The 27,168-nt window shown below is 45.4% G+C and overlaps 1 protein-coding gene across 1 annotated transcript in view; it reads left to right on the top strand.

Annotated features, from left to right (window-relative positions):
* The first annotated feature begins 9,626 nt into the window (after window positions 1-9,626).
* The window catches only part of LOC149431143 (tyrosinase-like), a 65,323-nt gene continuing 47,781 nt past the window's right edge, over window positions 9,627-27,168 (top strand). The window contains exon 1 of the mRNA XM_089665870.1: window positions 9,627-9,731. Within this exon, the coding sequence (XP_089521996.1) occupies window positions 9,627-9,731 (105 nt within the window). The remainder of the gene's footprint in view (window positions 9,732-27,168) is intronic.

Raw genomic sequence — 27,168 nt, 5'->3', positions numbered from 1 at the left:
GTCACTGGACTCCAATGGCCTCCACAGTCACCAGATCTCCATCCAATAGAGCCCCTTTGGGATGTGGTGGAACGGGAGATTCCCATCATGGATGTGCAGCTGACAAATCTGCAGCAACTGCGTGATTCTAGCATGTCAATACGGAGCAAAATCTCCTAGGAACGTTTCCAGCACCTTGTGTGATCTATGCCACGAAGAATAAAGGCAAAAGGGGGTCCAACCCTGGAATAGCAAGGGGGACCTAATAAAGTGGCCAAAACATTCGTCCAATCTATGAATAGTAGAAAGGTCCGGTCCCAGCATGTAGGCCCTTTACAGAACCATCTAGAGGGGGGGGGGGACAAAGAGAAGGGCAATGTATGAAATCCCTTCTTCAGCTCTGTGTATGCAAAGGAGCATGGGGGGCTCTTGTCCATAATGGGGGGTGGTACTGACACCGACAGATGATCCACATTGGCTCACAATTGATATGATGCAGAAATATTATAGAATAGAATAAAGGTGAATAAAGCCCATGGACCGGATGGCAGACACCCACGGGGCCTTACAGAATCCAGCTCTGTCATCTCACAGCCATTGTTTCTCAGTTTTAGGGACTCTTTAATGACTGGCATAGTACCACGGGATTGGCGTAAGGCCAATGTGGGGCCAATATTTAAAAAATGGTCAAAATCTCTCCCAAGTAATTATAGAGCTGTTAGTGTAACTTCTATAGTTGGGAAGATACTGGAGAGTTTAATAAAAGACCACAGAGAGGAGTTCTTGCAGGAAACAAATATTGTAACAGACAGCGTGGATTCATGACAGACAGAAGTTGTCACACAAATCTGATTTCTTTTTAAGAGGTGAGCAAAATCTTGGACAGAGGGGTGGCGGTGGACGTGGTATACTTGGACAGAGGGGTGGCGGTGGACGTGGTATACATGGACAGAGGGGTGGCGGTGGATGTGGTATACTTGGACAGAGGGGTGGCGGCAGACATAGTATACTTGGACAGAGGGGTGGATGCGGTATACTTGGACAGAGGGGTGGCAGTGGACGTGGTATACTTGGACAGAGGGGTGGCAGTGGACGTGGTATACTTGGACAGAGGGGTGGCGGTGGACGTGGTATACTTGGAAAGAGGGGTGGCGGTGGAAGCGATATACGTGGACAGAGGGGCGGCGGTGGAAATGGTATACTTGGATAGAGGAGTGGCGGTGGACGTGGTATACTTAGACAGAGGAGTGGCGGTGGACGTGGTATACTTGGACAGAAGGTGGCGGTGGACGTGGTATACTTGGACAGAGGGGTGGAAGTGGAAGCGATATACGTGGACAGAGGGGCGGCGGTGGACGTGGTATACTTGGACAGAGGAGTGGCGGTGGACGTGGTATACTTGGACACAGTTCCCTACACATGGCTAATGTGTAAGGTACCCCAAGGTTCAGTGTGATTTGTGGGGTACCCCAAGGTTCAGTGTGATTAGTGGGATACCCCAAGGTTCAGTGGGATTAGTGGGGTACCCCAAGGTTCAGTGTGATTAGTGGGGTACCCCAAGGTTCAGTGTGATTTGTGGGGTACCACAAGGTTCAGTGTTATTAGTGGGGTACCCCAAGGTTCAGTGTTAGTAGTGGGGTACCCCAAGGTTCAGTGTTAGTAGTGGGGTACCCCAAGGTTCAGTGTTGGGACCCTTACTTTGTAATCTATATATACGATATGGTGTCGGGGATCTCAGTTTGCAGATGACACCAAGCTGTGCCGGGAATAACGTCCTTACAGGATGTCTCCAACATAAGGGGGGATATGATCTCCATGTATAATACATAAGGGGGGATATGATCTCCATGTATAATACATAAGGGGGGATATGATCACCATGTATAATACATAAGGGGGGGATATGATCTCCATGTATAATACATAAGGGGGGATATGATCTCCATGTATAATACATAAGGGGGATATGATCTCCATTGTATAATAAATAAGGGGGGATATGATCTCCATGTATAATACATAAGGGGGGGATATGATCTCCATGTATAATACATAAGGGGGGATATGATCTCCATGTATAATACATAAGGGGGGGATATGATCTCCATGTATAATACATAAGGGGGGGATATGATCTCCATGTATAATACATAAGGGGGGATATGATCTACATGTATAATACATAAAGGGGGGATATGATCTCCATGTATAATACATAAGGGGGGATATAATCTCCATGTATAATACATAAGGGGGGGATATGATCTCCATGTATAATACATAAGGGGGGATATGATCTCCATGTATAATACATAAGGGGGGATATGATCTCCATGTATAATACATAAGGGGGGATATGATCTCCATATATAATACATAAGGGGGAGTATGATCTCCATGTATAATACATAAGGGGGATATGATCTCCATGTATAATACATAAGGGGGGGATATGATCTCCATGTATAATACATAAGGGGGGATATAATCTCCATGTATAATACATAAGGGGGGGATATGATCTCCATGTATAATACGTAAGGGGGGATCTGATCTCCATGTATAATACATAAGGGGGGATATGATCTCCATGTATAATACGTAAGGGGGGATCTGATCTCCATGTATAATACATAAGGGGGGATATGATCTCCATGTATAATACATAAGGGGGGATATGTTCTCCATGTATAATACATAAGGGGGGATATGATCACCATGTATAATACATAGGGGGGATATGATCTCCATGTATAATACATAAGGGGGATATGATCTCCATGTATAATACATAAGGGGGGATATGATCTCCATGTATAATACGTAAGGGGGGATATGATCTCCATGTATAATACATAAGGGGGGATATGATCTCCATGTAGAATACATAAGGGGGGGGATATGATCTCCATGTATAATACATAAGGGGGGGATATGATCTCCATGTATAATACATAAGGGGGATATGATCTCCATGTATAATACATAAGGGGGGATATGATCTCCATGTATAATACATAAGGGGGATATGATCTCCATGTATAATACATATGGGGGGAATATGATCTCCATGTATAATACATAAGGGGGGATATGATCTCTATATATAATACATAAGGGGGATATGATCTCCATGTATAATACATATGGGGGGAATATGATCTCCATGTATAATATATAAGGGGGGGATATGATCACCATGTATAATACATAAGGGGGATATGATCTCCATGTATAATACATAAGGGGGGATATGATTACTATATATAATACATAAGGGGGGATATGATCTCCATGTATATTACATAAGGGGGATATGATCTCCATGTATAATACATAAGAGGGGATATGATCACCATGTATAATACATAAGGGGGGATATGATCTCCATGTATAATACATAAGGGGGGATATGATCTCCATGTATAATACATAAGGGGGGATATGACCTCCATGTATAATACATAAGGGGGATATGATCTCCATGTATAATACATAAGGGGGATATGATCTCCATGTATAATACATAAGGGGGGGATATGATCTCCGTGTATAATACATAAGGGGGGGATATGATCTCCATGTATAATACATAAGGGGGGATATGATCTCCATGTATAATACATAAGGGGGGGGGGATATGATCGCCATGTATAATACATAAGGGGGGGGGATATGATCTCCATGTATAATACATAAGGGGGATATGATCTCCATGTATAATACATAAGGGGGATATGATCTCCATGTATAATACATAAGGGGGGGATATGATCTCCATGTATAATACATAAGGGGGGATATGATCTCCATGTATAATACATAAGGGGGGATATGTTCTCCATGTATAATACATAAGGGGGGGATATGATCTCCATGTATAATACATAAGGGGGGATATGATCTCCATGTATAATACATAAGGGGGGATATGATCTCCGTGTATAATACATAAGGGGGGGATATGATCTCCATGTATAATACATAAGGGGGGGGGGATATTATCTCCATGTATAATACATAAGGGGGATATGATCTCCATGTATAATACATAGGGGGGATATGATCTCCATGTATAATACATAAGGGGGGGGGATATGATCTCCATGTATAATACATAAGGGGGATATGATCTCCATGTATAATACATAAGGGGGGATATGATCTCCATGTATAATACATAAGGGGGGAAATGATCTCCATGTATAATACATAAGGGGGGGGATATGATCTCCGTGTATAATACATAAGGGGGGGATATGATCTCCATGTATAATACATAAGGGGGGATATGATCTCCATGTATAATACATAAGGGGGGGGGGATATGATCGCCATGTATAATACATAAGGGGGATATGATCTCCATGTATAATACATAAGGGGGATATGATCTCCATGTATAATACATAAGGGGGGGATATGATCTCCATGTATAATACATAAGGGGGGATATGATCTCCATGTATAATACATCAGGGGGGATATGATCGCCATGTATAAATACATAAAGGGGGGTATGATCACCATGTATAATACATAAGGGGGAGGATATGATCTCCATGTATAATACATAAGGGGGATATGATCTCCATGTATAATACATAAGGGGGATACAATCTCCATGTATAATACATAAGGGGGGATATGATCTCCATGTATAATACATAAGGGGGGATATGATCTCCATGTATAATACATAAGGGGGGATATGATCGCCATGTATAATACATAAGGGGGATATGATCTCCATGTATAATACATAAGGGGGGATATGATCTCCATGTATAATATATAAGGGGGGATATGATCTCCATGTATAATACATAAGGGGGATATGATCTCCATGTATAATACATAAGGGGGGATATGATCTCCATATATAATACATAAGGGGGATATGATCTCCATGTATAATGCATAAGGGGGGATATGATCACCATGTATAATACATAAGGGGGGATATGATCTCCGTGTATAATACATAAGGGGGGATATGATCTCCATGTATAATACCTAAGGGGGATATGATCTCCATGTATAATACATAAGGGGGGATATGATCTCCATGTATTATACATAAGGTGGATATGATCTCCATGTATAATACATAAGGGGGGATATGATCTCCATGTATAATACATAAGGGGGGATATGATCTCCATGTATAATACATAAGGGGGGATATGATCTCCATGTATAATACATAAGGGGGATATGATCTCCATGTATAATACATAAGGGGGGGATATGATCTCCATGTATAATACATAAGGGGGGATATGATCTCCATGTATAATACATAAGGGGGGATATGATCTCCATGTATAATACATAAGGGGGGGATATGATCTCCATGTATAATACATAAGGGGGGATATGATCTCCATGTATAATACATAGGGGGGAGAAGGATCCGGGGGTTCTGGTAGATCACATGCAATGCCAAGCTGCGGGTTCAAAAGCGAGCAACATCCTCTCTTGTACTAAAAGAGGTAGACTTCAGACAGAGAGACATCCCCCCCCCCCCGATAGAGAGAGATATCATCCCCCCCCCCCCACACACAAACACACACATACAAATCATTAGTAAGACCTCATCTGGAATATGCAGTTCAGTTTTGGGCTCCAATTCACAAAAAGAACATTGGGGAACTGGAGGAAGTACAGAGAAGGGGAACCAAACTGATACGAGACATGGAGGAGATCTGCTATGAGGAAAGATTAGAGGAACTGAATGTATTCTCTACTGAGAAGAGGAGATTAAGGGGGGATATGATCTCCATGTATAATACATAAGGGGGGGATATGATCTCCATGTATAATACATAAGGGGGGGGATATGATCTCCATGTATAATACATAAGGGGGATATGATCTCCATGTATAATACATAAGGGGGGATATGATCTCCATGTATAATACATAAGGGGGATATGATCTCCATGTATAATACATAAGGGGGGATATGATCTCCATGTATAATACATAAGGGGGGGATATGATCTCCATGTACAATACATAAGGGGGGATATGATCTCCATGTATAATACATAAGGGGGGATATGATCTCCATTTATAATACATAAGGGGGGATATGATCTCCATGTACAATACATAAGGGGGGATATGATCTCCATGTATAATACATAAGGGGGGATATAATCTCCATGTATAATACATAAGAGGGGGATATGATCTCCATGTATAATACATAAGGGGGGGATATGATCTCCATGTATAATACATAAGGGGGGATATGATCTCCATGTATAATACATAAGGGGGATATGATCTCCATGTATAATACATAAGGGGGGGTATGATCTCCATGTATAATACATAAGGGGGGATATGATCTCCATGTATAATACATAAGGGGGGATATGATCTCCATGTATAATACATAAGGGGGGATATGATCTCCATGTATAATACATAAGGGGGGATATGATCTCCATGTATAATACATAAGGGGGGATATGATCTCCATGTATAATACATAAGGGGGGGATATGATCTCCATGTATAATACATAAGGGGGATATGATCTCCATGTATAATACATAAGGGGGGATATGATCTCCATGTATAATACATAAGGGGGGATATGATCTCCATGTATAATACATAAGGGGGGATATGATCTCCATGTATAATACATAAGGGGGGATATGATCTCCATGTATAATACATAAGGGGGGGATATGATCTCCATGTATAATACATAAGGGGGATATGATCTCCATGTATAATACATAAGGGGGGATATGATCTCCATGTATAATACATAAGGGGGGTATGATCTCCATGTATAATACATAAGGGGGGATATGATCTCCATGTATAATACATAGGGGGGGATATGATCTCCGTGTATAATACATAAGGGGGATATGATCTCCGTGTATAATACATAAGGGGGATATGATCTCCATGTATAATACATAAGGGGGGATATGATCTCCATGTATAATACATAAGGGGGGATATGATCTCCATGTATAATACATAAGGGGGGATATGATCTCCATGTATAATACATAAGGGGGGATATGATCTCCATGTATAATACATAAGGGGGATATGATCTCCATGTATAATACATAAGGGGGATATGATCTCCATGTATAATACATAAGGGGGGATATGATCTCCATGTATAATACATAAGGGGGATATGATCTCCATGTGTAATACATAAGGGGGGGATATGATCTCCATGTATAATACATAAGGGGGGGATATGATCTCCATGTATAATACATCAGTGGTTCATATAGTGAACTCGGTGTAGTCATTCACCCTGAGGTCATCACAGAGGACAAGGGGGCGCTCTTTACATCTGGAGGAAAAGAAATGTTATCTCCAAACACGGAAAGGTTTCTTCACAGTAAGAGCTGTGAGAATGTGGAATAGACTCCCTCCAGAGTTGGTTGTGGCCAGCTCAGTGGGTTGCTGGAGGAAAGTCCTGGATTCTTTCTTGGATACACAGAATATAACTGGATATAACATTTATAGGGAACGTTGATCCCGGGAATATCCGATTGCCTCTCGGGGGGTCAGGAAGGAATTTTTTTCCCTGCAGGAGGAGATTGGATCGTGCTTTGTTGGGTTTTTTTTGCCTTCCTCTGGATCAACTGTGGGTGTAGGATTATAACTTTTTTTTTTTAATAATTGAACTGGATGGACTTTTGTCTTTTTTCAGCCAGACTATGTAACTATCAGTAGCTGCTGGATTAATTCCCCTCTTAACCCCCCCGGAGGTATTCCCGAGTGTAGCTCGGGGTAAAGTTTCATCACCACAAGCGGTAACCCCCCCCAGCTACACTCGGGAATACACTGCAGCGTTGCTCCGGGATCTCTTCTGCACTTACCTTGTCCTGCTGTCCCGCGATGTCCCCCCTGCAGTGTCCCCTGTAATGTCCTCCAGCCGATGCCGGCATCCATCTTCCGGGCTCCGTTCCCTGCGACGTCGGGACGTACGGGGGACGGAACCGCGGGAAATTTGAAATTTGTGAAAGTGACATTCACTAAATAGACTAAAATCACATCGTATAACATTCCTGTATCCAACCATTTCACATACATTGTGTCCCGAGTGCTTTGTCCGGTGCCCTGCCTGCATTTTTACCGCCCTTTCTGCCTGGAAACTGAGAAACGTGCATGGTGTCCAAAAAGCGTCCCTTTAGGTCAGACGCGGGTTTAGACCGGCTAGAGAACAGCGATAGTAAATCAGAACCACTTGCAGAATTGAGTGATAATGATTCGTGGGGGAAATTCCTCATCAGACACTGAAAACGATTCTGCGACTGAGCTCAGCGATGGGCCAACTTGGCCCTCTATTTCACATTTCAGTGTTTTTGGTTTGATTATATTATTGAATTAAATTTATTATTATTATATTATTATTTTTTATGATTATTTATTAAATTATAATTTATGATTTCGTGTTTCAAATTTTAACATCCTCGGGATGGTTACTAGACTCTTGTCCGGACAGATTTCAGGGAGTTATTCCTAAAAATTACAGCCTACAATAAATAAAGTACATATTTCCATGCAAAAAAATGTACCGTTTTGAGCACAGAAATACTGACATAATCAGACCGCTAGGGAGGGTAACCTGCTCACCCTCTTCACTCCAGCCAAATCTCCCATGGAACTGGCTGGGCTTCCACTTGAAGTTTGCCTGTCTTAGGCCTAGTAGCAGAGAGCGGTTCCAGGTTATCCACCACTGGAAGCAGAACATGGATGTTGATGACTTTTATGTTCTTTGCCCGTGTTCTCTTTCATGTTAGGTTTTCTAATAAACAGGATTTGTCTTGAGGGCCTCTCCATCACTGAAGGTTGTTAGCCCATGAAGTGTGTAAGTTGATTTCTACGTTTCCTGACTTCTTCCTTCCAGGTCAGGATGAACATTGTCCAGTCTTGTGCTCAGTGATTTGGTGGTGGACTATGTGCCTCTGCGGTGATGTGAGATCCTGACTGTGCCAAAAGCAGACCATTCATGTCATGGCTGTCCAGCATCATCGCAGCACAGAGGAGAAATAAAAGGACATGGCCAACATTTGTATAGAGAGAAGATCATTGAATGTAAAAGATGATTAACAATTACACTATTTTACTGTATTCTCATCATTTCCATAAAGTTTTAATATCTATCAATAATGTACTATATATATGTCAGGATTATCACACAAGAAAACAACGAGAATGAAACCAATACTAGGCTTTGTGGCGTAGCTTTGTCCAATGTTGGGTCTGCCCTGATGTCACCTTCCTCGTTTCTTCTCCAGGTGGGTGCCGGACCTGAACCCCCCCAATGCAGAGTTCTCACATACTGCATGTCGTCAATATGGGGGTGAGAGGTCCTATTCTCTAATGCTGAATCTCCACCAACGGAGGGTAAACGATTACCAGGGGTCCAAACTCAATGGGAAATAATGAGGTTCGATAGAAATGAAAGTGAGCGAGGATTTGTTCTAGATAAGTACGTCGGTGAGAAGAGCTGAACTCACCACAATTCTCAGGCTTCCTAAAACAAGTCAGTAAAACTGTTGCTGTGACTAAGCGCAGGAATTATCTCAAGCAGAAATTTCACAAGACTTCAGGGAAGTCCTCTTCTGACGCCTTGAGCTCTTCCAATGACACACCTATCACCTCCCAGCCAAGCATCTTATAAACTGAACAGCCCATCACCCAACTTACTAACAGAGACAACTAACAGGATCATTCCAACAGCTGGTCAGGTAAGTACAGAAATGCTCAGAACAAAGCATGAATGCAAAAACCTGAGAGCAGGGATAGGTCATTGTATTGAAGGAAGAAAATGTGGAGAGCCAAGGGCATGAACTACCATGAGAATGTACATCCTACCTAGAGGGGGTGCAGGGAGTCTGAGAGAGGGAGGGCAGAGAACTGAGAGTAGGAGGAGTGCGGAGAACTGAGAGTAGAGGAGTGCGGAGAGTCTGAGAGTAGGAGGAGTGCGGAGAGTCTGAGAGAGGGAGTGCAGAGAGTCTGAGAGTAGAAGGAGTGCAGAGAGTCTGAGAGTAGGAGGAGTGCGGAGAGTCTGAGAGTAGAAGGAGTGTGGAGAGTCTGAGAGTAGGAGGAGTGCGGAGAACTGAGAGTAGAGAGAGTGCGGAGAACAGAGAGTAGAGGAGTGCGGAGAGTCTGAGAGTAGAGGAGTGCAGAGAGTCTGAGAGTAGGAGGAGTGCGGAGAGTCTGAGAGAGGGAGGGCAGAGAGCCTGAGAGTAGAAGGAGTGCGGAGAGTCTGAGAGAGGGAGTGCAGAGAGTCTGAGAGTAGGAGGAGTGCGGAGAGTCTGAGAGTAGGAGGAGTGCGGAGAGTCTGAGAGAGGGAGGGCAGAGAGCCTGAGAGTAGAAGGAGTGCGGAGAGTCTGAGAGAGGGAGGGCAGAGAACTGAGAGTAGAGAGAGTGCAGAGAGTCTGAGAGACGGAGTGCAGAGAACTGAGAGTAGAGGAGTGCGGAGAGTCTGAGAGTAGGAGGAGTGCAGAGAACTGAGAGTAGGAGGAGTGCGGAGAGTCTGAGAGAGGGAGGGCAGAGAACGAAGAGTAGAGAGAGTGCAGAGAGTATGAGAGAGGGAGTGCAGAGAACTGAGAGTAGAGGAGTGCGGAGAGTCTGAGAGTAGAAGGAGTGCAGAGAGTCTGAGAGTAGAAGGAGGACAGAGAGTCTGAGAGAGGGAGTGCAGAGAACTGAGAGTAGAGGAGTGCAGAGAGTCTGAGAGAGGGAGTGCAGAGAACTGAGAGTAGAGGAGTGCAGAGAGTCTGAGAGAGGGAGTGCAGAGAACTGAGAGTAGGAGGAGTGCGGAGAGTCTGAGAGTAGAAGGAGTGCAGAGAGTCTGAGAGAGGGAGGGCAGAGAACTGAGAGTAGGAGGAGTGCGGAGAGTCTGAGAGTAGAAGGAGTGCAGAGAGTCTGAGAGAAGGAGTGCAGAGAGTCTGAGAGAAGGAGTGCGGAGAGTCTGAGAGTAGAAGGAGGACAGAGAGTCTGAGAGAGGGAGGGCAGAGAACTGAGAGTAGGAGGAGTGCGGAGAGTCTGAGAGTAGAAGGAGTGCAGAGAGTCTGAGAGAAGGAGTGCAGAGAGTCTGAGAGTAGAGGGAGTGCAGAGAGTCTGAGAGTAGAAGGAGTGCAGAGAGTCTGAGAGTAGGAGGAGTGCGGAGAGTCTGAGAGAGGGAGTGCAGAGAGTCTGAGAGTAGGAGGAGTGCGGAGAGTCTGAGAGAGGGAGGGCAGAGAACTGAGAGTAGAAGGAGTGCAGAGAGTCTGAGAGTAGGAGGAGTGCAGAGAGTCTGAGAGTAGAAGGAGTGCGGAGAGTCTGAGAGTAGAAGGAGTGCGGAGAGTCTGAGAGAGGGAGGGCAGAGAGTGAAGGGAGTAGAGAATGTCTGGGCGTAGAGGAGTACGGAATGTCTGATAGTAGAGGAGTACGGAATATCTGGGTGTAGAGGAGTATGGAATGTCTGAGAGAAGAGGGGTACGGAATGTCTTAGATTAGAGGAGTACAGAATGTCTGAGAGTAGAGGAGTACGGAATGTCTGAGAGTAGAGGAGTACGGAATGTCTGGGAGTAGAGGAGTACGGAATGTCTGAGAGTAGAGGAGTACGGAATGTCTTAGAGTAGAGGAGTACGGAATGTCTTAGAGTAGAGGAGTACGGAATGTCTGAGAGTAGAGGAGTACGGAATGTCTGAGAGTAGAGGAGTACGGAATGTCTGAGAGTAGAGGAGTACGGAATGTCTGGGAGTAGAGGAGTATGGAATGTCTGAGAGTAGAGGAGTACGGAATGTCTGAGAGTAGAGGAGTACGGAATGTCTGAGAGTAGAGGAGTACGGAATGTCTGAGAGTAGAGGAGTACGGAAAGTCTGAGGGTAGAGGAGTACGGAATGTCTGAGAGTAGAGGAGTACGGAATGTCTGAGAGTAGAGGAGTACGGAATGTCTGAGAGTAGAGGAGTACGGAATTTCTGAGAGTAGAGGAGTAGGGAATGTCTGAGAGTAGAGGAGTACGGAATGTCTGGGAGTAAAGGAGTATGGAATGTCTGGGAGTAGAGGAGTACGGAATGTCTGGGAGTAGAGGAGTACGGAATGTCTGAGAGTAGAGGAGTACGGAAAGTCTGAGAGTAGAGGAGTACGGAATGTCTGGGAGTAGAGGAGTATGGAATGTCTGAGAGAAGAGGGGTACGGAATGTCTTAGATTAGAGGAGTACAGAATGTCTGAGAGTAGAGGAGTACGGAATGTCTGAGAGTAGAGGAGTACGGAATGTCTGGGAGTAGAGGAGTACGGAATGTCTGAGAGTAGAGGAGTACGGAATGTCTTAGAGTAGAGGAGTACGGAATGTCTGAGAGTAAAGGAATACGGAATGTCTGGGAGTAGAGGAGTACGGAATGTCTGGGAGTAGAGGAGTACAGAATGTCTATGAGGAGAGGAGTACGGAATGTATTAGAGTAAAGGAGTACGGAATGTCTGTGAGGAGAGGAGTACGGAATGTCAGAGATTAGAGGAGTACAGAATGTCTGAGAATAGAGGTGTACGGAATGTCTGAGAGTAGAGGAATACAGAATGTAAGGGAGTAGAGGAGTACAGAATGTCAGGGATTAGAGGAGTACGGAATGTCTAGGAGTAGAGGAGTACTGAATGTCTGAGAGTAGAGGAGTTCGGAATGTCTGAAAGTAGAGGAGTACGGAAAGTCTGAGAGTAGAGGAGTACGGAATGTTGGAGAGGAGAGGAGTACGGAATGTCTGGGAGTAGAGGAGTACGAAATTTTTGAGAGTAGAGGAGTACGGAATGTCTGAGAGTAAAGGAGTATGAGATGTCTGTGAGGAGAAGAGTACGGAATGTCAGAGATTAGAGGAGTACGAAATGTCTGAGAGTAGAGGAGTACGGAATGTCTGAGAGTAAAGGAGTACGGAATGTCTGGGAGTAGAGGAGTACGGAATGTCTGGGAGTAGAGGAGTACAGAATGTCTGAGAGTAGAGGAGTACAGAATATCTGAGAGTAGAGGAGTACGGAATGTAAGGGAGTAGAGGAGTACAGAATGTCAGGGATTAGAGGAATACGGAATGTCTAGGAGTAGAGGAGTACTGAATGTCTGAGAGTAGAGGAGTACGGAAAGTCTGGGAGTAGAGGAGTACGGAATGTCTTAGAGTAAAAGAGTACGGAATGTCTATGAGGAGAGGAGTGCAGAGAGTCTGAGAGTAGAAGGAGTAGAGGAGTACAGATTGTCTGGAAGTAGAGGAGTACGGAATGTCTGAGAGTAGAAGAGTACGGAATGTCTGAGAGTAGAGGAGTACGGAAAGTCTGGGAGTAGAGGAGTACAGAATGTCTGAGAATAGAGGAGTACGGAATGTCTGGGAGTAGAGGAGTACGGAAAGTCTGAGAGTAGAGGAATACGGAATGTCTAGGAGTAGAGGAGTACGGAATGTCTGGGAGTAGAGGAGTACGGAAAGTCTGAGAGTAGAGGAATACGGAATGTCTGAGAGTAAAGGAGTACGGAAAGTCTGAGAGTAAAGGAGTACGGAATGTCTGGGAGTAGAGGAGTACGGAATGTCTGAGACTAAAGGAGTACAGAATGTCTGAGAGTAGAGGAGTACGGAATGTCTGGGAGTAGAGGAGTACGGAATGTCTGAGAGTAGAGGAGTACGGAATGTCAGGGAGTAGAGGAGTACGGAATGTCTGGGAGTAGAGGAGTACGGAATGTCTGAGAGTAGAGGAGTACGGAATGTCAGGGAGTAGAGGAGTACGGAATGTCTGGGAGTAGAGGAGTACGGAAAGTCTGAGAGTAGAGAAATACGGAATGTCTGGGAGTAGAGGAGTACGGAATGTCTGGGAGTAGAGGAGTACGGAATGTCTGTGAGTAGAGGAGTACGGAATGTCTGAGAGTAGAGGAATACGGAATGTCTGGGAGTAGAGGAGTACGGAATGTCTGGGAGTAGAGGAGTACAGAATGTCTATGAGGAGAGGAGTACGGAATGTATTAGAGTAAAGGAGTACGGAATGTCTGTGAGGAGAGGAGTACGGAATGTCAGAGATTAGAGGAGTACAGAATGTCTGAGAATAGAGGAGTACGGAATGTCTGAGAGTAAAGGAGTACGGAATGTCTGGGAGTAGAGGAGTACGGAATGTCTGGGAGTAGAGGAGTACAGAATGTCTGAGAGTAGAGGAGTACAGAATATCTGAGAGTAGAGGAGTACGGAATGTCTGAGAGTAGAGGAGTACGGAATGTCTGAAAGTAGAGGAGTACGGAAAGTCTGGGAGTAGAGGAGTACAGAATGTCAGGGATTAGAGGAGTACAGAATGTCTAGGAGTAGAGGAGTACTGAATGTCTGAGAGTAGAGGAGTTCGGAATGTCTGAAAGTAGAGGAGTACGGAAAGTCTGGGAGTAGAGGAGTACGGAATGTTGGAGAGGAGAGGAGTACGGAATGTCTGGGAGTAGAGGAGTACAAAATTTTTGAGAGTAGAGGAGTACGGAATGTCTGAGAGTAAAGGAGTATGAGATGTCTGTGAGGAGAAGAGTACGGAATGTCAGAGATTAGAGGAGTACGAAATGTCTGAGAGTAGAGGAGTACGGAATGTCTGAGAGTAAAGGAGTACGGAATGTCTGGGAGTAGAGGAGTACGGAATGTCTGGGAGTAGAGGAGTACAGAATGTCTGAGAGTAGAGGAGTACAGAATATCTGAGAGTAGAGGAGTACGGAATGTAAGGGAGTAGAGGAGTACAGAATGTCAGGGATTAGAGGAATACGGAATGTCTAGGAGTAGAGGAGTACTGAATGTCTGAGAGTAGAGGAGTACGGAAAGTCTGGGAGTAGAGGAGTACGGAATGTCTTAGAGTAAAAGAGTACGGAATGTCTATGAGGAGAGGAGTGCAGAGAGTCTGAGAGTAGAAGGAGTAGAGGAGTACAGATTGTCTGGAAGTAGAGGAGTACGGAATGTCTGAGAGTAGAAGAGTACGGAATGTCTGAGAGTAGAGGAGTACGGAAAGTCTGGGAGTAGAGGAGTACAGAATGTCTGAGAATAGAGGAGTACGGAATGTCTGGGAGTAGAGGAGTACGGAAAGTCTGAGAGTAGAGGAATACGGAATGTCTAGGAGTAGAGGAGTACGGAATGTCTGGGAGTAGAGGAGTACGGAAAGTCTGAGAGTAGAGGAATACGGAATGTCTGAGAGTAAAGGAGTACGGAAAGTCTGAGAGTAAAGGAGTACGGAATGTCTGGGAGTAGAGGAGTACGGAATGTCTGAGACTAAAGGAGTACAGAATGTCTGAGAGTAGAGGAGTACGGAATGTCTGGGAGTAGAGGAGTACGGAATGTCTGAGAGTAGAGGAGAACAGAATGTCTGGGAGTAGAGGAGTACGGAATGTCTGAGAGTAGAGGAGTACGGAATGTCTGAGAGTAGAGGAGTACGGAAAGTCTGAGAGTAGAGGAGTACGGAATGTCTGGGAGTAGAGGAGTATGGAATGTCTGAGAGAAGAGGGGTACGGAATGTCTTAGATTAGAGGAGTACAGAATGTCTGAGAGTAGAGGAGTACGGAATGTCTGAGAGTAGAGGAGTACGGAATGTCTGAGAGTAGAGGAGTACGGAATGTCTGGGAGTAGAGGAGTATGGAATGTCTGAGAGTAGAGGAGTACGGAATGTCTGAGAGTAGAGGAGTACGGAATGTCTGAGAGTAGAGGAGTACGGAATGTCTGAGAGTAGAGGAGTACGGAAAGTCTGAGGGTAGAGGAGTACGGAATGTCTGAGAGTAGAGGAGTACGGAATGTCTGAGAGTAGAGGAGTACGGAATGTCTGAGAGTAGAGGAGTACGGAATTTCTGAGAGTAGAGGAGTAGGGAATGTCTGAGAGTAGAGGAGTACGGAATGTCTGGGAGTAAAGGAGTATGGAATGTCTGGGAGTAGAGGAGTACGGAATGTCTGGGAGTAGAGGAGTACGGAATGTCTGAGAGTAGAGGAGTACGGAAAGTCTGAGAGTAGAGGAGTACGGAATGTCTGGGAGTAGAGGAGTATGGAATGTCTGAGAGAAGAGGGGTACGGAATGTCTTAGATTAGAGGAGTACAGAATGTCTGAGAGTAGAGGAGTACGGAATGTCTGAGAGTAGAGGAGTACGGAATGTCTGGGAGTAGAGGAGTACGGAATGTCTGAGAGTAGAGGAGTACGGAATGTCTTAGAGTAGAGGAGTACGGAATGTCTGAGAGTAAAGGAATACGGAATGTCTGGGAGTAGAGGAGTACGGAATGTCTGGGAGTAGAGGAGTACAGAATGTCTATGAGGAGAGGAGTACGGAATGTATTAGAGTAAAGGAGTACGGAATGTCTGTGAGGAGAGGAGTACGGAATGTCAGAGATTAGAGGAGTACAGAATGTCTGCGAATAGAGGTGTACGGAATGTCTGAGAGTAGAGGAATACAGAATGTAAGGGAGTAGAGGAGTACAGAATGTCAGGGATTAGAGGAGTACGGAATGTCTAGGAGTAGAGGAGTACTGAATGTCTGAGAGTAGAGGAGTTCGGAATGTCTGAAAGTAGAGGAGTACGGAAAGTCTGAGAGTAGAGGAGTACGGAATGTTGGAGAGGAGAGGAGTACGGAATGTCTGGGAGTAGAGGAGTACGAAATTTTTGAGAGTAGAGGAGTACGGAATGTCTGAGAGTAAAGGAGTATGAGATGTCTGTGAGGAGAAGAGTACGGAATGTCAGAGATTAGAGGAGTACGAAATGTCTGAGAGTAGAGGAGTACGGAATGTCTGAGAGTAAAGGAGTACGGAATGTCTGGGAGTAGAGGAGTATGGAATGTCTGGGAGTAGAGGAGTACAGAATGTCTGAGAGTAGAGGAGTACAGAATATCTGAGAGTAGAGGAGTACGGAATGTAAGGGAGTAGAGGAGTACAGAATGTCAGGGATTAGAGGAATACGGAATGTCTAGGAGTAGAGGAGTACTGAATGTCTGAGAGTAGAGGAGTACGGAAAGTCTGGGAGTAGAGGAGTACGGAATGTCTTAGAGTAAAAGAGTACGGAATGTCTATGAGGAGAGGAGTGCAGAGAGTCTGAGAGTAGAAGGAGTAGAGGAGTACAGATTGTCTGGAAGTAGAGGAGTACGGAATGTCTGAGAGTAGAAGAGTACGGAATGTCTGAGAGTAGAGGAGTACGGAAAGTCTGGGAGTAGAGGAGTACAGAATGTCTGAGAATAGAGGAGTACGGAATGTCTGGGAGTAGAGGAGTACGGAAAGTCTGAGAGTAGAGGAATACGGAATGTCTAGGAGTAGAGGAGTACGGAATGTCTGGGAGTAGAGGAGTACGGAAAGTCTGAGAGTAGAGGAATACGGAATGTCTGAGAGTAAAGGAGTACGGAAAGTCTGAGAGTAAAGGAGTACGGAATGTCTGGGAGTAGAGGAGTACGGAATGTCTGAGACTAAAGGAGTACAGAATGTCTGAGAGTAGAGGAGTACGGAATGTCTGGGAGTAGAGGAGTACGGAATGTCTGAGAGTAGAGGAGTACGGAATGTCAGGGAGTAGAGGAGTACGGAATGTCTGGGAGTAGAGGAGTACGGAATGTCTGAGAGTAGAGGAGTACGGAATGTCAGGGAGTAGAGGAGTACGGAATGTCTGGGAGTAGAGGAGTACGGAAAGTCTGAGAGTAGAGAAATACGGAATGTCTGGGAGTAGAGGAGTACGGAATGTCTGGGAGTAGAGGAGTACGGAATGTCTGTGAGTAGAGGAGTACGGAATGTCTGAGAGTAGAGGAATACGGAATGTCTGGGAGTAGAGGAGTACGGAATGTCTGGGAGTAGAGGAGTACAGAATGTCTATGAGGAGAGGAGTACGGAATGTATTAGAGTAAAGGAGTACGGAATGTCTGTGAGGAGAGGAGTACGGAATGTCAGAGATTAGAGGAGTACAGAATGTCTGAGAATAGAGGAGTACGGAATGTCTGAGAGTAAAGGAGTACGGAATGTCTGGGAGTAGAGGAGTACGGAATGTCTGGGAGTAGAGGAGTACAGAATGTCTGAGAGTAGAGGAGTACAGAATATCTGAGAGTAGAGGAGTACGGAATGTCTGAGAGTAGAGGAGTACGGAATGTCTGAAAGTAGAGGAGTACGGAAAGTCTGGGAGTAGAGGAGTACAGAATGTCAGGGATTAGAGGAGTACAGAATGTCTAGGAGTAGAGGAGTACTGAATGTCTGAGAGTAGAGGAGTTCGGAATGTCTGAAAGTAGAGGAGTACGGAAAGTCTGGGAGTAGAGGAGTACGGAATGTTGGAGAGGAGAGGAGTACGGAATGTCTGGGAGTAGAGGAGTACAAAATTTTTGAGAGTAGAGGAGTACGGAATGTCTGAGAGTAAAGGAGTATGAGATGTCTGTGAGGAGAAGAGTACGGAATGTCAGAGATTAGAGGAGTACGAAATGTCTGAGAGTAGAGGAGTACGGAATGTCTGAGAGTAAAGGAGTACGGAATGTCTGGGAGTAGAGGAGTACGGAATGTCTGGGAGTAGAGGAGTACAGAATGTCTGAGAGTAGAGGAGTACAGAATATCTGAGAGTAGAGGAGTACGGAATGTAAGGGAGTAGAGGAGTACAGAATGTCAGGGATTAGAGGAATACGGAATGTCTAGGAGTAGAGGAGTACTGAATGTCTGAGAGTAGAGGAGTACGGAAAGTCTGGGAGTAGAGGAGTACGGAATGTCTTAGAGTAAAAGAGTACGGAATGTCTATGAGGAGAGGAGTGCAGAGAGTCTGAGAGTAGAAGGAGTAGAGGAGTACAGATTGTCTGGAAGTAGAGGAGTACGGAATGTCTGAGAGTAGAAGAGTACGGAATGTCTGAGAGTAGAGGAGTACGGAAAGTCTGGGAGTAGAGGAGTACAGAATGTCTGAGAATAGAGGAGTACGGAATGTCTGGGAGTAGAGGAATACGGAATGTCTAGGAGTAGAGGAGTACGGAATGTCTGGGAGTAGAGGAGTACGGAAAGTCTGAGAGTAGAGGAATACGGAATGTCTGAGAGTAAAGGAGTACGGAAAGTCTGAGAGTAAAGGAGTACGGAATGTCTGGGAGTAGAGGAGTACGGAATGTCTGAGACTAAAGGAGTACAGAATGTCTGAGAGTAGAGGAGTACGGAATGTCTGGGAGTAGAGGAGTACGGAATGTCAGGGAGTAGAGGAGTACGGAATGTCTGAGAGTAGAGGAGTACGGAATGTCTGGGAGTAGAGGAGTACGGAATGTCTGAGAGTAGAGGAGTACGGAATGTCAGGGAGTAGAGGAGTACGGAATGTCTGGGAGTAGAGGAGTACGGAATGTCTGAGAGTAGAGGAGTACGGAATGTCAGGGAGTAGAGGAGTACGGAATGTCTGGGAGTAGAGGAGTACGGAAAGTCTGAGAGTAGAGAAATACGGAATGTCTGGGAGTAGAGGAGTACGGAATGTCTGGGAGTAGAGGAGTACGGAATGTCTGTGAGTAGAGGAGTACGGAATGTCTGAGAGTAGAGGAATACGGAATGTCTGGGAGTAGAGGAGTACGGAATGTCTGGGAGTAGAGGAGTACAGAATGTCTATGAGGAGAGGAGTACGGAATGTATTAGAGTAAAGGAGTACGGAATGTCTGTGAGGAGAGGAGTACGGAATGTCAGAGATTAGAGGAGTACAGAATGTCTGAGAATAGAGGAGTACGGAATGTCTGAGAGTAAAGGAGTACGGAATGTCTGGGAGTAGAGGAGTACGGAATGTCTGGGAGTAGAGGAGTACAGAATGTCTGAGAGTAGAGGAGTACAGAATATCTGAGAGTAGAGGAGTACGGAATGTCTGAGAGTAGAGGAGTACGGAATGTCTGAAAGTAGAGGAGTACGGAAAGTCTGGGAGTAGAGGAGTACAGAATGTCAGGGATTAGAGGAGTACAGAATGTCTAGGAGTAGAGGAGTACTGAATGTCTGAGAGTAGAGGAGTTCGGAATGTCTGAAAGTAGAGGAGTACGGAAAGTCTGGGAGTAGAGGAGTACGGAATGTTGGAGAGGAGAGGAGTACGGAATGTCTGGGAGTAGAGGAGTACAAAATTTTTGAGAGTAGAGGAGTACGGAATGTCTGAGAGTAAAGGAGTATGAGATGTCTGTGAGGAGAAGAGTACGGAATGTCAGAGATTAGAGGAGTACGAAATGTCTGAGAGTAGAGGAGTACGGAATGTCTGAGAGTAAAGGAGTACGGAATGTCTGGGAGTAGAGGAGTACGGAATGTCTGGGAGTAGAGGAGTACAGAATGTCTGAGAGTAGAGGAGTACAGAATATCTGAGAGTAGAGGAGTACGGAATGTAAGGGAGTAGAGGAGTACAGAATGTCAGGGATTAGAGGAATACGGAATGTCTAGGAGTAGAGGAGTACTGAATGTCTGAGAGTAGAGGAGTACGGAAAGTCTGGGAGTAGAGGAGTACGGAATGTCTTAGAGTAAAAGAGTACGGAATGTCTATGAGGAGAGGAGTGCAGAGAGTCTGAGAGTAGAAGGAGTAGAGGAGTACAGATTGTCTGGAAGTAGAGGAGTACGGAATGTCTGAGAGTAGAAGAGTACGGAATGTCTGAGAGTAGAGGAGTACGGAAAGTCTGGGAGTAGAGGAGTACAGAATGTCTGAGAATAGAGGAGTACGGAATGTCTGGGAGTAGAGGAGTACGGAAAGTCTGAGAGTAGAGGAATACGGAATGTCTAGGAGTAGAGGAGTACGGAATGTCTGGGAGTAGAGGAGTACGGAAAGTCTGAGAGTAGAGGAATACGGAATGTCTGAGAGTAAAGGAGTACGGAAAGTCTGAGAGTAAAGGAGTACGGAATGTCTGGGAGTAGAGGAGTACGGAATGTCTGAGACTAAAGGAGTACAGAATGTCTGAGAGTAGAGGAGTACGGAATGTCTGGGAGTAGAGGAGTACGGAATGTCTGAGAGTAGAGGAGAACAGAATGTCTGGGAGTAGAGGAGTACGGAATGTCTGAGAGTAGAGGAGTACGGAATGTCAGGGAGTAGAGGAGTACGGAATGTCTGGGAGTAGAGGAGTACGGAAAGTCTGAGAGTAGAGAAATACGGAATGTCTGGGAGTAGAGGAGTACGGAATGTCTGGGAGTAGAGGAGTACGGAATGTCTTGGAGTAGAGGAGTACGGAATGTCTGAGAGTAGAGGAATACGGAATGTCTGGGAGTAGAGGAGTACGGAATGTCTGGGAGTAGAGGAGTACAGAATGTCTATGAGGAGAGGAGTACGGAATGTATTAGAGTAAAGGAGTACGGAATGTCTGTGAGGAGAGGAGTACGGAATGTCAGAGATTAGAGGAGTACAGAATGTCTGAGAATAGAGGAGTACGGAATGTCTGAGAGTAAAGGAGTACGGAATGTCTGGGAGTAGAGGAGTACGGAATGTCTGGGAGTAGAGGAGTACAGAATGTCTGAGAGTAGAGGAGTACAGAATATCTGAGAGTAGAGGAGTACGGAATGTCTGAGAGTAGAGGAGTACGGAATGTCTGAAAGTAGAGGAGTACGGAAAGTCTGGGAGTAGAGGAGTACAGAATGTCAGGGATTAGAGGAGTACAGAATGTCTAGGAGTAGACGAGTACTGAATGTCTGAGAGTAGAGGAGTTCGGAATGTCTGAAAGTAGAGGAGTACGGAAAGTCTGGGAGTAGAGGAGTACGGAATGTTGGAGAGGAGAGGAGTACGGAATGTCTGGGAGTAGAGGAGTACAAAATTTTTGAGAGTAGAGGAGTACGGAATGTCTGAGAGTAAAGGAGTATGAGATGTCTGTGAGGAGAAGAGTACGGAATGTCAGAGATTAGAGGAGTACGAAATGTCTGAGAGTAGAGGAGTACGGAATGTCTGAGAGTAAAGGAGTACGGAATGTCTGGGAGTAGAGGAGTACGGAATGTCTGGGAGTAGAGGAGTACAGAATGTCTGAGAGTAGAGGAGTACAGAATATCTGAGAGTAGAGGAGTACGGAATGTCTGTGAGGAGAGGAGTACGGAATGTCTTAGAGTAAAAGAGTACGGAATGTCTATGAGGAGAGGAGTGCAGAGAGTCTGAGAGTAGAAGGAGTAGAGGAGTACAGATTGTCTGGAAGTAGAGGAGTACGGAATGTCTGAGAGTAGAAGAGTACGGAATGTCTGAGAGTAGAGGAGTACGGAAAGTCTGGGAGTAGAGGAGTACAGAATGTCTGAGAGTAGAGGAGTACGGAATGTCTGTGAGGAGAGGAGTACGGAATGTCTTAGAGTAAAGGAGTACGGAATGTCTGAGAGTAGAGGAGTACGGAATGTCTGAGAGTAGAGGAGTACGGAATGTCTGGGAGTAGAGGAGTACAGAATGTCTGAGAGTAGAGGAGTACGGAATGTCTGAGAGTAGAGGAGTACGGAATGTCTGAGAGTAGAGGATTTTGGAATGTCTGAGAGTAGAGGAGTACGGAATGTCTGATAATAGAGGAGTACGGAATGTCTGGGAGTTGAGGAGTACGGAATGTGTGAGAGTAGAGGAGTACGGAATGTCTGAGAGTAGAAGAGTACGGAATGTCTGGGAGTAGAGGAGTACAGAATGCCTGGGTGTAGAGGAGTACGGAATGTCTGAGAGTAGAGGAGTATGGAATGTCTGCGAGTAGAGGAGTACAGAATGTCTGCAAGTAGAGGAGTACGGAATGTCAGAGAGCAGAGGAGAACGGAATATCTGGGAGTAGAGAAGTACGGAATGTCTGAGAGTAGAGGAGTACGGAATGTCTGGGAGTAGAGGAGTACGGAATGTCTGAGAGTAGAGGAGTACGGAATGTCTGAGAGTAAAGGAATACAGAATGTAAGGGAGTAGAGGAGTACGGAATGTCTAGGAGTAGAGGAGTACTGAATGTCTGAGAGTAGAGGAGTTCGGAATGTCTGAAAGTAGAGGAGTACGGAAAGTCTGAGAGTAGAGGAGTACGGAATGTTGGAGAGGAGAGGAGTACGGAATGTCTGGGAGTAGAGGAGTACGAAATTTTTGAGAGTAGAGGAGGACAGAATGTCTGGGAGTAGAGGAGTACGGAATGTTGGAGAGGAGAGGAGTACGGAATGTCTGGGAGTAGAGGAGTACGAAATTTTTGAGAATAGAGGAGTACGGAATGTCTGAGAGTAAAGGAGTATGAGATGTCTGTGAGGAGAAGAGTACGGAATGTCAGAGATTAGAGGAGTACGAAATGTCTGAGAGTAGAGGAGTACGGAATGTCTGAGAGTAAAGGAGTACGGAATGTCTGGGAGTAGAGGAGTACGGAATGTCTGGGAGTAGAGGAGTACAGAATGTCTGAGAGTAGAGGAGTACAGAATATCTGAGAGTAGAGGAGTACGGAATGTCTGTGAGGAGAGGAGTACGGAATGTCTTAGAGTAAAAGAGTATGGAATGTCTATGAGGAGAGGAGTGCAGAGAGTCTGAGAGTAGAAGGAGTAGAGGAGTACAGAATGTCTGGAAGTAGAGGAGTACGGAATGTCTGAGAGTAGAAGAGTACGGAATGTCTGAGAGTAGAGGAGTACGGAAAGTCTGGGAGTAGAGGAGTACAGAATGTCTGAGAGTAGAGGAGTATGGAAAGTCTGGGAGTAGAGGAGTACGGAATGTCTGAGAGTAGAGGAGTACATAATATCTGAGAGTAGAGGAGTACGGAATGTCTGTGAGGAAAGGAGTACGGAATGTCTTAGAGTAAAGGAGTACGGAATGTCTGAGAGTAGAGGAGTACGGAATGTCTGAGAGTAGAGGAGTACGGAATGTCTGGGAGTAGAGGAGTACAGAATGTCTGAGAGTAGAGGAGTACAGAATGTCTGAGAGTAGAGGAGTACAGAATGTCTGCAAGTAGAGGAGTACGGAATGTCAGAGAGCAGAGGAGAACGGAATATCTGGGAGTAGAGAAGTACGGAATGTCTGAGAGTAGAGGAGTACGGAATGTCTGGGAGTAGAGGAGTACGGAATGTCTGAGAGTAGAGGAGTACGGAATGTCTGGGAGAAGAGGAGTATGGAATTTCTGGGAGTAAAGGAGTACGGAATGTCTGGGAGTAGAAGAGTACGGAATGTCTGAGAGTAAAGGAGTAAGGAATGTCTGGGAGTAGAGGAGTACGGAATGTCTTAGAATAGAGGAGTACGGAATGTCTGGAAGTAGAGGCGTACGGAATGTCTGAGAGTAAAGGAGTAAGGAATGTCTGGGAGTAGAGGAGTACGGAATGTCTTAGAATAGAGGAGTACGGAATGTCTGAGAGTAGAGAAGTACGGAATGTCTGGAAGTAGAGGAGTACGAAATGTCTTAGAATAGAGAAGTACGGAATGTCTGGGAGTAGAAGAGTACGGAATGTCTAGTAGTAGAGGAGTACGGAATGTCTGATAATAGAGGAGTACGGAATGTCTGGGAGTTGAGGAGTACGGAATGTGTGAGAGTAGAGGAGTACGGAATGTCTGAGAGTAGAAGAATACGGAATGTCTGGTAGTAGAGGAGTACGGAATGTCAGAGAGCAGAGGAGAACGAAATGTCTGGGAGTAGAGGAGTACGGAATGTGTGAGAGTAGAGGAGTATGGAATGTCTGCGAGTAGAGGAGTACAGAATGTCTGCAAGTAGAGGAGTACGGAATGTCAGAGAGCAGAGGAGAACGGAATATCTGGGAGTAGAGAAGTACGGAATGTCTGGGAGAAGAGGATTATGGAATATCTGGGAGTAAAGGAGTACGGAATGTCTGGGAGTAGAAGAGTACGGAATGTCTGAGAGTGGAGGAGTACGGAATGTCTAGGAGTAGAGGAGTACGGAATGTCTGAGAGTAGAGGAGTACGGAATGTCTTAGAATAGAGGAGTACGGAATGTCTGAGAGTAGAGGAGTACGGAATGTCTGAGAGTAGAAGAGTACGGAATGTCTGGGAGTAGAGGAGTATGGAATGCCTGGGTGTAGAGGATTACGGAATGTCTGAGAGTAGAGGAGTACGGAATGCCTGGGTGTAGAGGAGTACGGAATGTCTGAGAGTAGAGGAGTATGGAATGTCTGCGAGTAGAGGAGTACGGAATGTCAGAGAGCAGAGGAGAACGAAATGTCTGGGAGTAGAGGAGTACGGAATGTGTGAGAGTAGAGGAGTATGGAATGTCTGCGAGTAGAGGAGTACAGAATGTCTGCAAGTAGAGGAGTACGGAATGTCAGAGAGCAGAGGAGAACGGAATATCTGGGAGTAGAGAAGTACGGAATGTCTGAGAGTAGAGGAGTACGGAATGTCTGGGAGTAGAGGAGTACGGAATGTCTGGGAGTAGAAGAGTACGGAATGTCTGAGAGTGGAGGAGTACGGAATGTCTAGGAGTAGAGGAGTACGGAATGTCTGAGAGTAGAGGAGTAAGGAATGTCTGGGAGTAGAGGAGTACGGAATGTCTTAGAATAGAGGAGTACGGAATGTCTGAGAGTAGAGAAGTACGGAATGTCTGGAAGTAGAGGAGTACGGAATGTCTTAGAATAGAGAAGTACGGAATGTCTGGGAGTAGAAGAGTACGGAATGTCTGGTAGTAGAGGAGTACGGAATGTCTGAGAATAGAGGAGTACGAAATGTCTGGGAGTAGAGGAGTACGGAATGTCTGAGAGTAGAGGAATACGGAATGTCAGGGAGTAGAGGAGTACAGAATGTCTGAGAGTAGAGGAGTATAGAATGTCTGAGAGTAGAGGAGTACGGAATGTCTGAGAGTAGAGGAGTACGGAATGTCTGGGAGTAGAGGAGTACGGAATGTCTGGGAGTAGAGGAGTACGGAATGTCTGAGAGTAGAGGAGTATAGAATGTCTGAGAGTAGAGGAGTACGGAATGTCTGAGAGTAGAGGAGTACGGAATGTCTGGGAGTAGAGGAGTACGGAATGTCTGGGAGTAGAGGAGTACGGAATGTCTGGGAGTAGAGGATAACAGAATGTCTGAGAGTAGAGGAGTACGGAATGTTTGAGAGTAGCGGAGTACGGAATGTCTGAGAGTAGAGGAGTATGAAATGTCTGTGAGGAGAGGAGTACGGAATGTCTGAGAATAGAGGAGTACGGAATATCTGAGAGTAGAGGTGTACGGAATGTCTGAGAGTAGAGGAGTACAGAATGTCTGGGAGTAGAGGAGTACGGAATGTCGGAGAGTAAAGGAGTACGGAATATCTGGGAGTAGAGGAGTAAAGAATGTCTGAGAGTGGAGGAGTACAGAATGTCTGGGAGTAGAGGAGTACGGAATGTCTGGGAGTAAAGGAGTATGAAATGTCTGTGAGGAGAGGAGTACGGAATGTGAGAGATTAGAGGAGTACAGAATATCTCAAAGTAAAGGTGTACGGAATGTCTGAGAGTAAAGGAGTACGGAATGTCTGGGAGTAGAGGAGTACGGAATGTCTGTGAGGAGAGGAGTACGGAATGTCCCGGAGTAGAGGAGTACGGAATGTCAGAGAATAGAGGAGTACGGAATGTCTAGGAGTAAAGGAGTACGGAATTTCTGAGAGTAAAGGAGTACGGAATATCTGGGAGTAGAGGAGTACGGAATGTCTGAGAGTAGAAGAGTACAAAATGTCTGAGAGTAGAGGAGTACGGAATGTCTGAGAGTAGAGGAGTACGGAATGTCTGAGAGTAGAGGAGTATGGAATGTCTGACAGTAGAGGAGTACGGAATGTCTGGGAGTAGAGGAGTACTGAATGTCTGGGAGTAGAGGAGTACGGAATGTCTGAGAGTAGAGGAGTACGGAATGTCTGACAGTAGAGGAGTACGGAATGTCTGGGAGTAGAGGAGTACGGAATGTCTGAGAGTAGAGGAGTACGGAATGTCTGAGAGTAGAGGAGTACGGAATGTCTGGGAGTAGAGGAGAACAGAATGTCAGGGAGTAGAGGAGTACGGAATGTCTGGGAGTAGAGGAGTACTGAATGTCTGGGAGTAGAGGAGTACGGAATGTCTGAGAGTAGAGGAGTACGGAATGTCTGAGAGTAGAGGAGTACGGAATGTCTGAGAGTAGAGGAGTACGAAATGTCTGAGAGTAGAGGAGAACAGAATGTCTGGGAGAAGAGGAGTACAGAATGTCTGAGAGTAGAAGAGAACGGAGTGAAGGAGAGAAGGAGTACGGAATGTCTGAGGGTAGAGGAGTATGGAATAACTGGTAGTAGAGGAGTACGGAATGTCAGGGAGTAGAGGAGTACGGAATGTCTGGGAGTAGAAGAGAACGGAGTGAAGGAGAGAAGGAGTATGGAATGTCTGGTAGTAGAGGAGTACGGTATGTCTGAGAGTAG

The sequence above is a fragment of the Staurois parvus genome, unplaced genomic scaffold (assembly GCF_062004578.1).
Source record: "Staurois parvus isolate SC_StPar_1 unplaced genomic scaffold, SC_StPar_1.0 ptg002385l, whole genome shotgun sequence".
Classification (NCBI taxonomy): domain Eukaryota; kingdom Metazoa; phylum Chordata; class Amphibia; order Anura; family Ranidae; genus Staurois; species Staurois parvus.
Note: the sequence above shows the minus strand (reverse complement) of the source record. Positions and strands in the feature narration are given on the sequence as shown.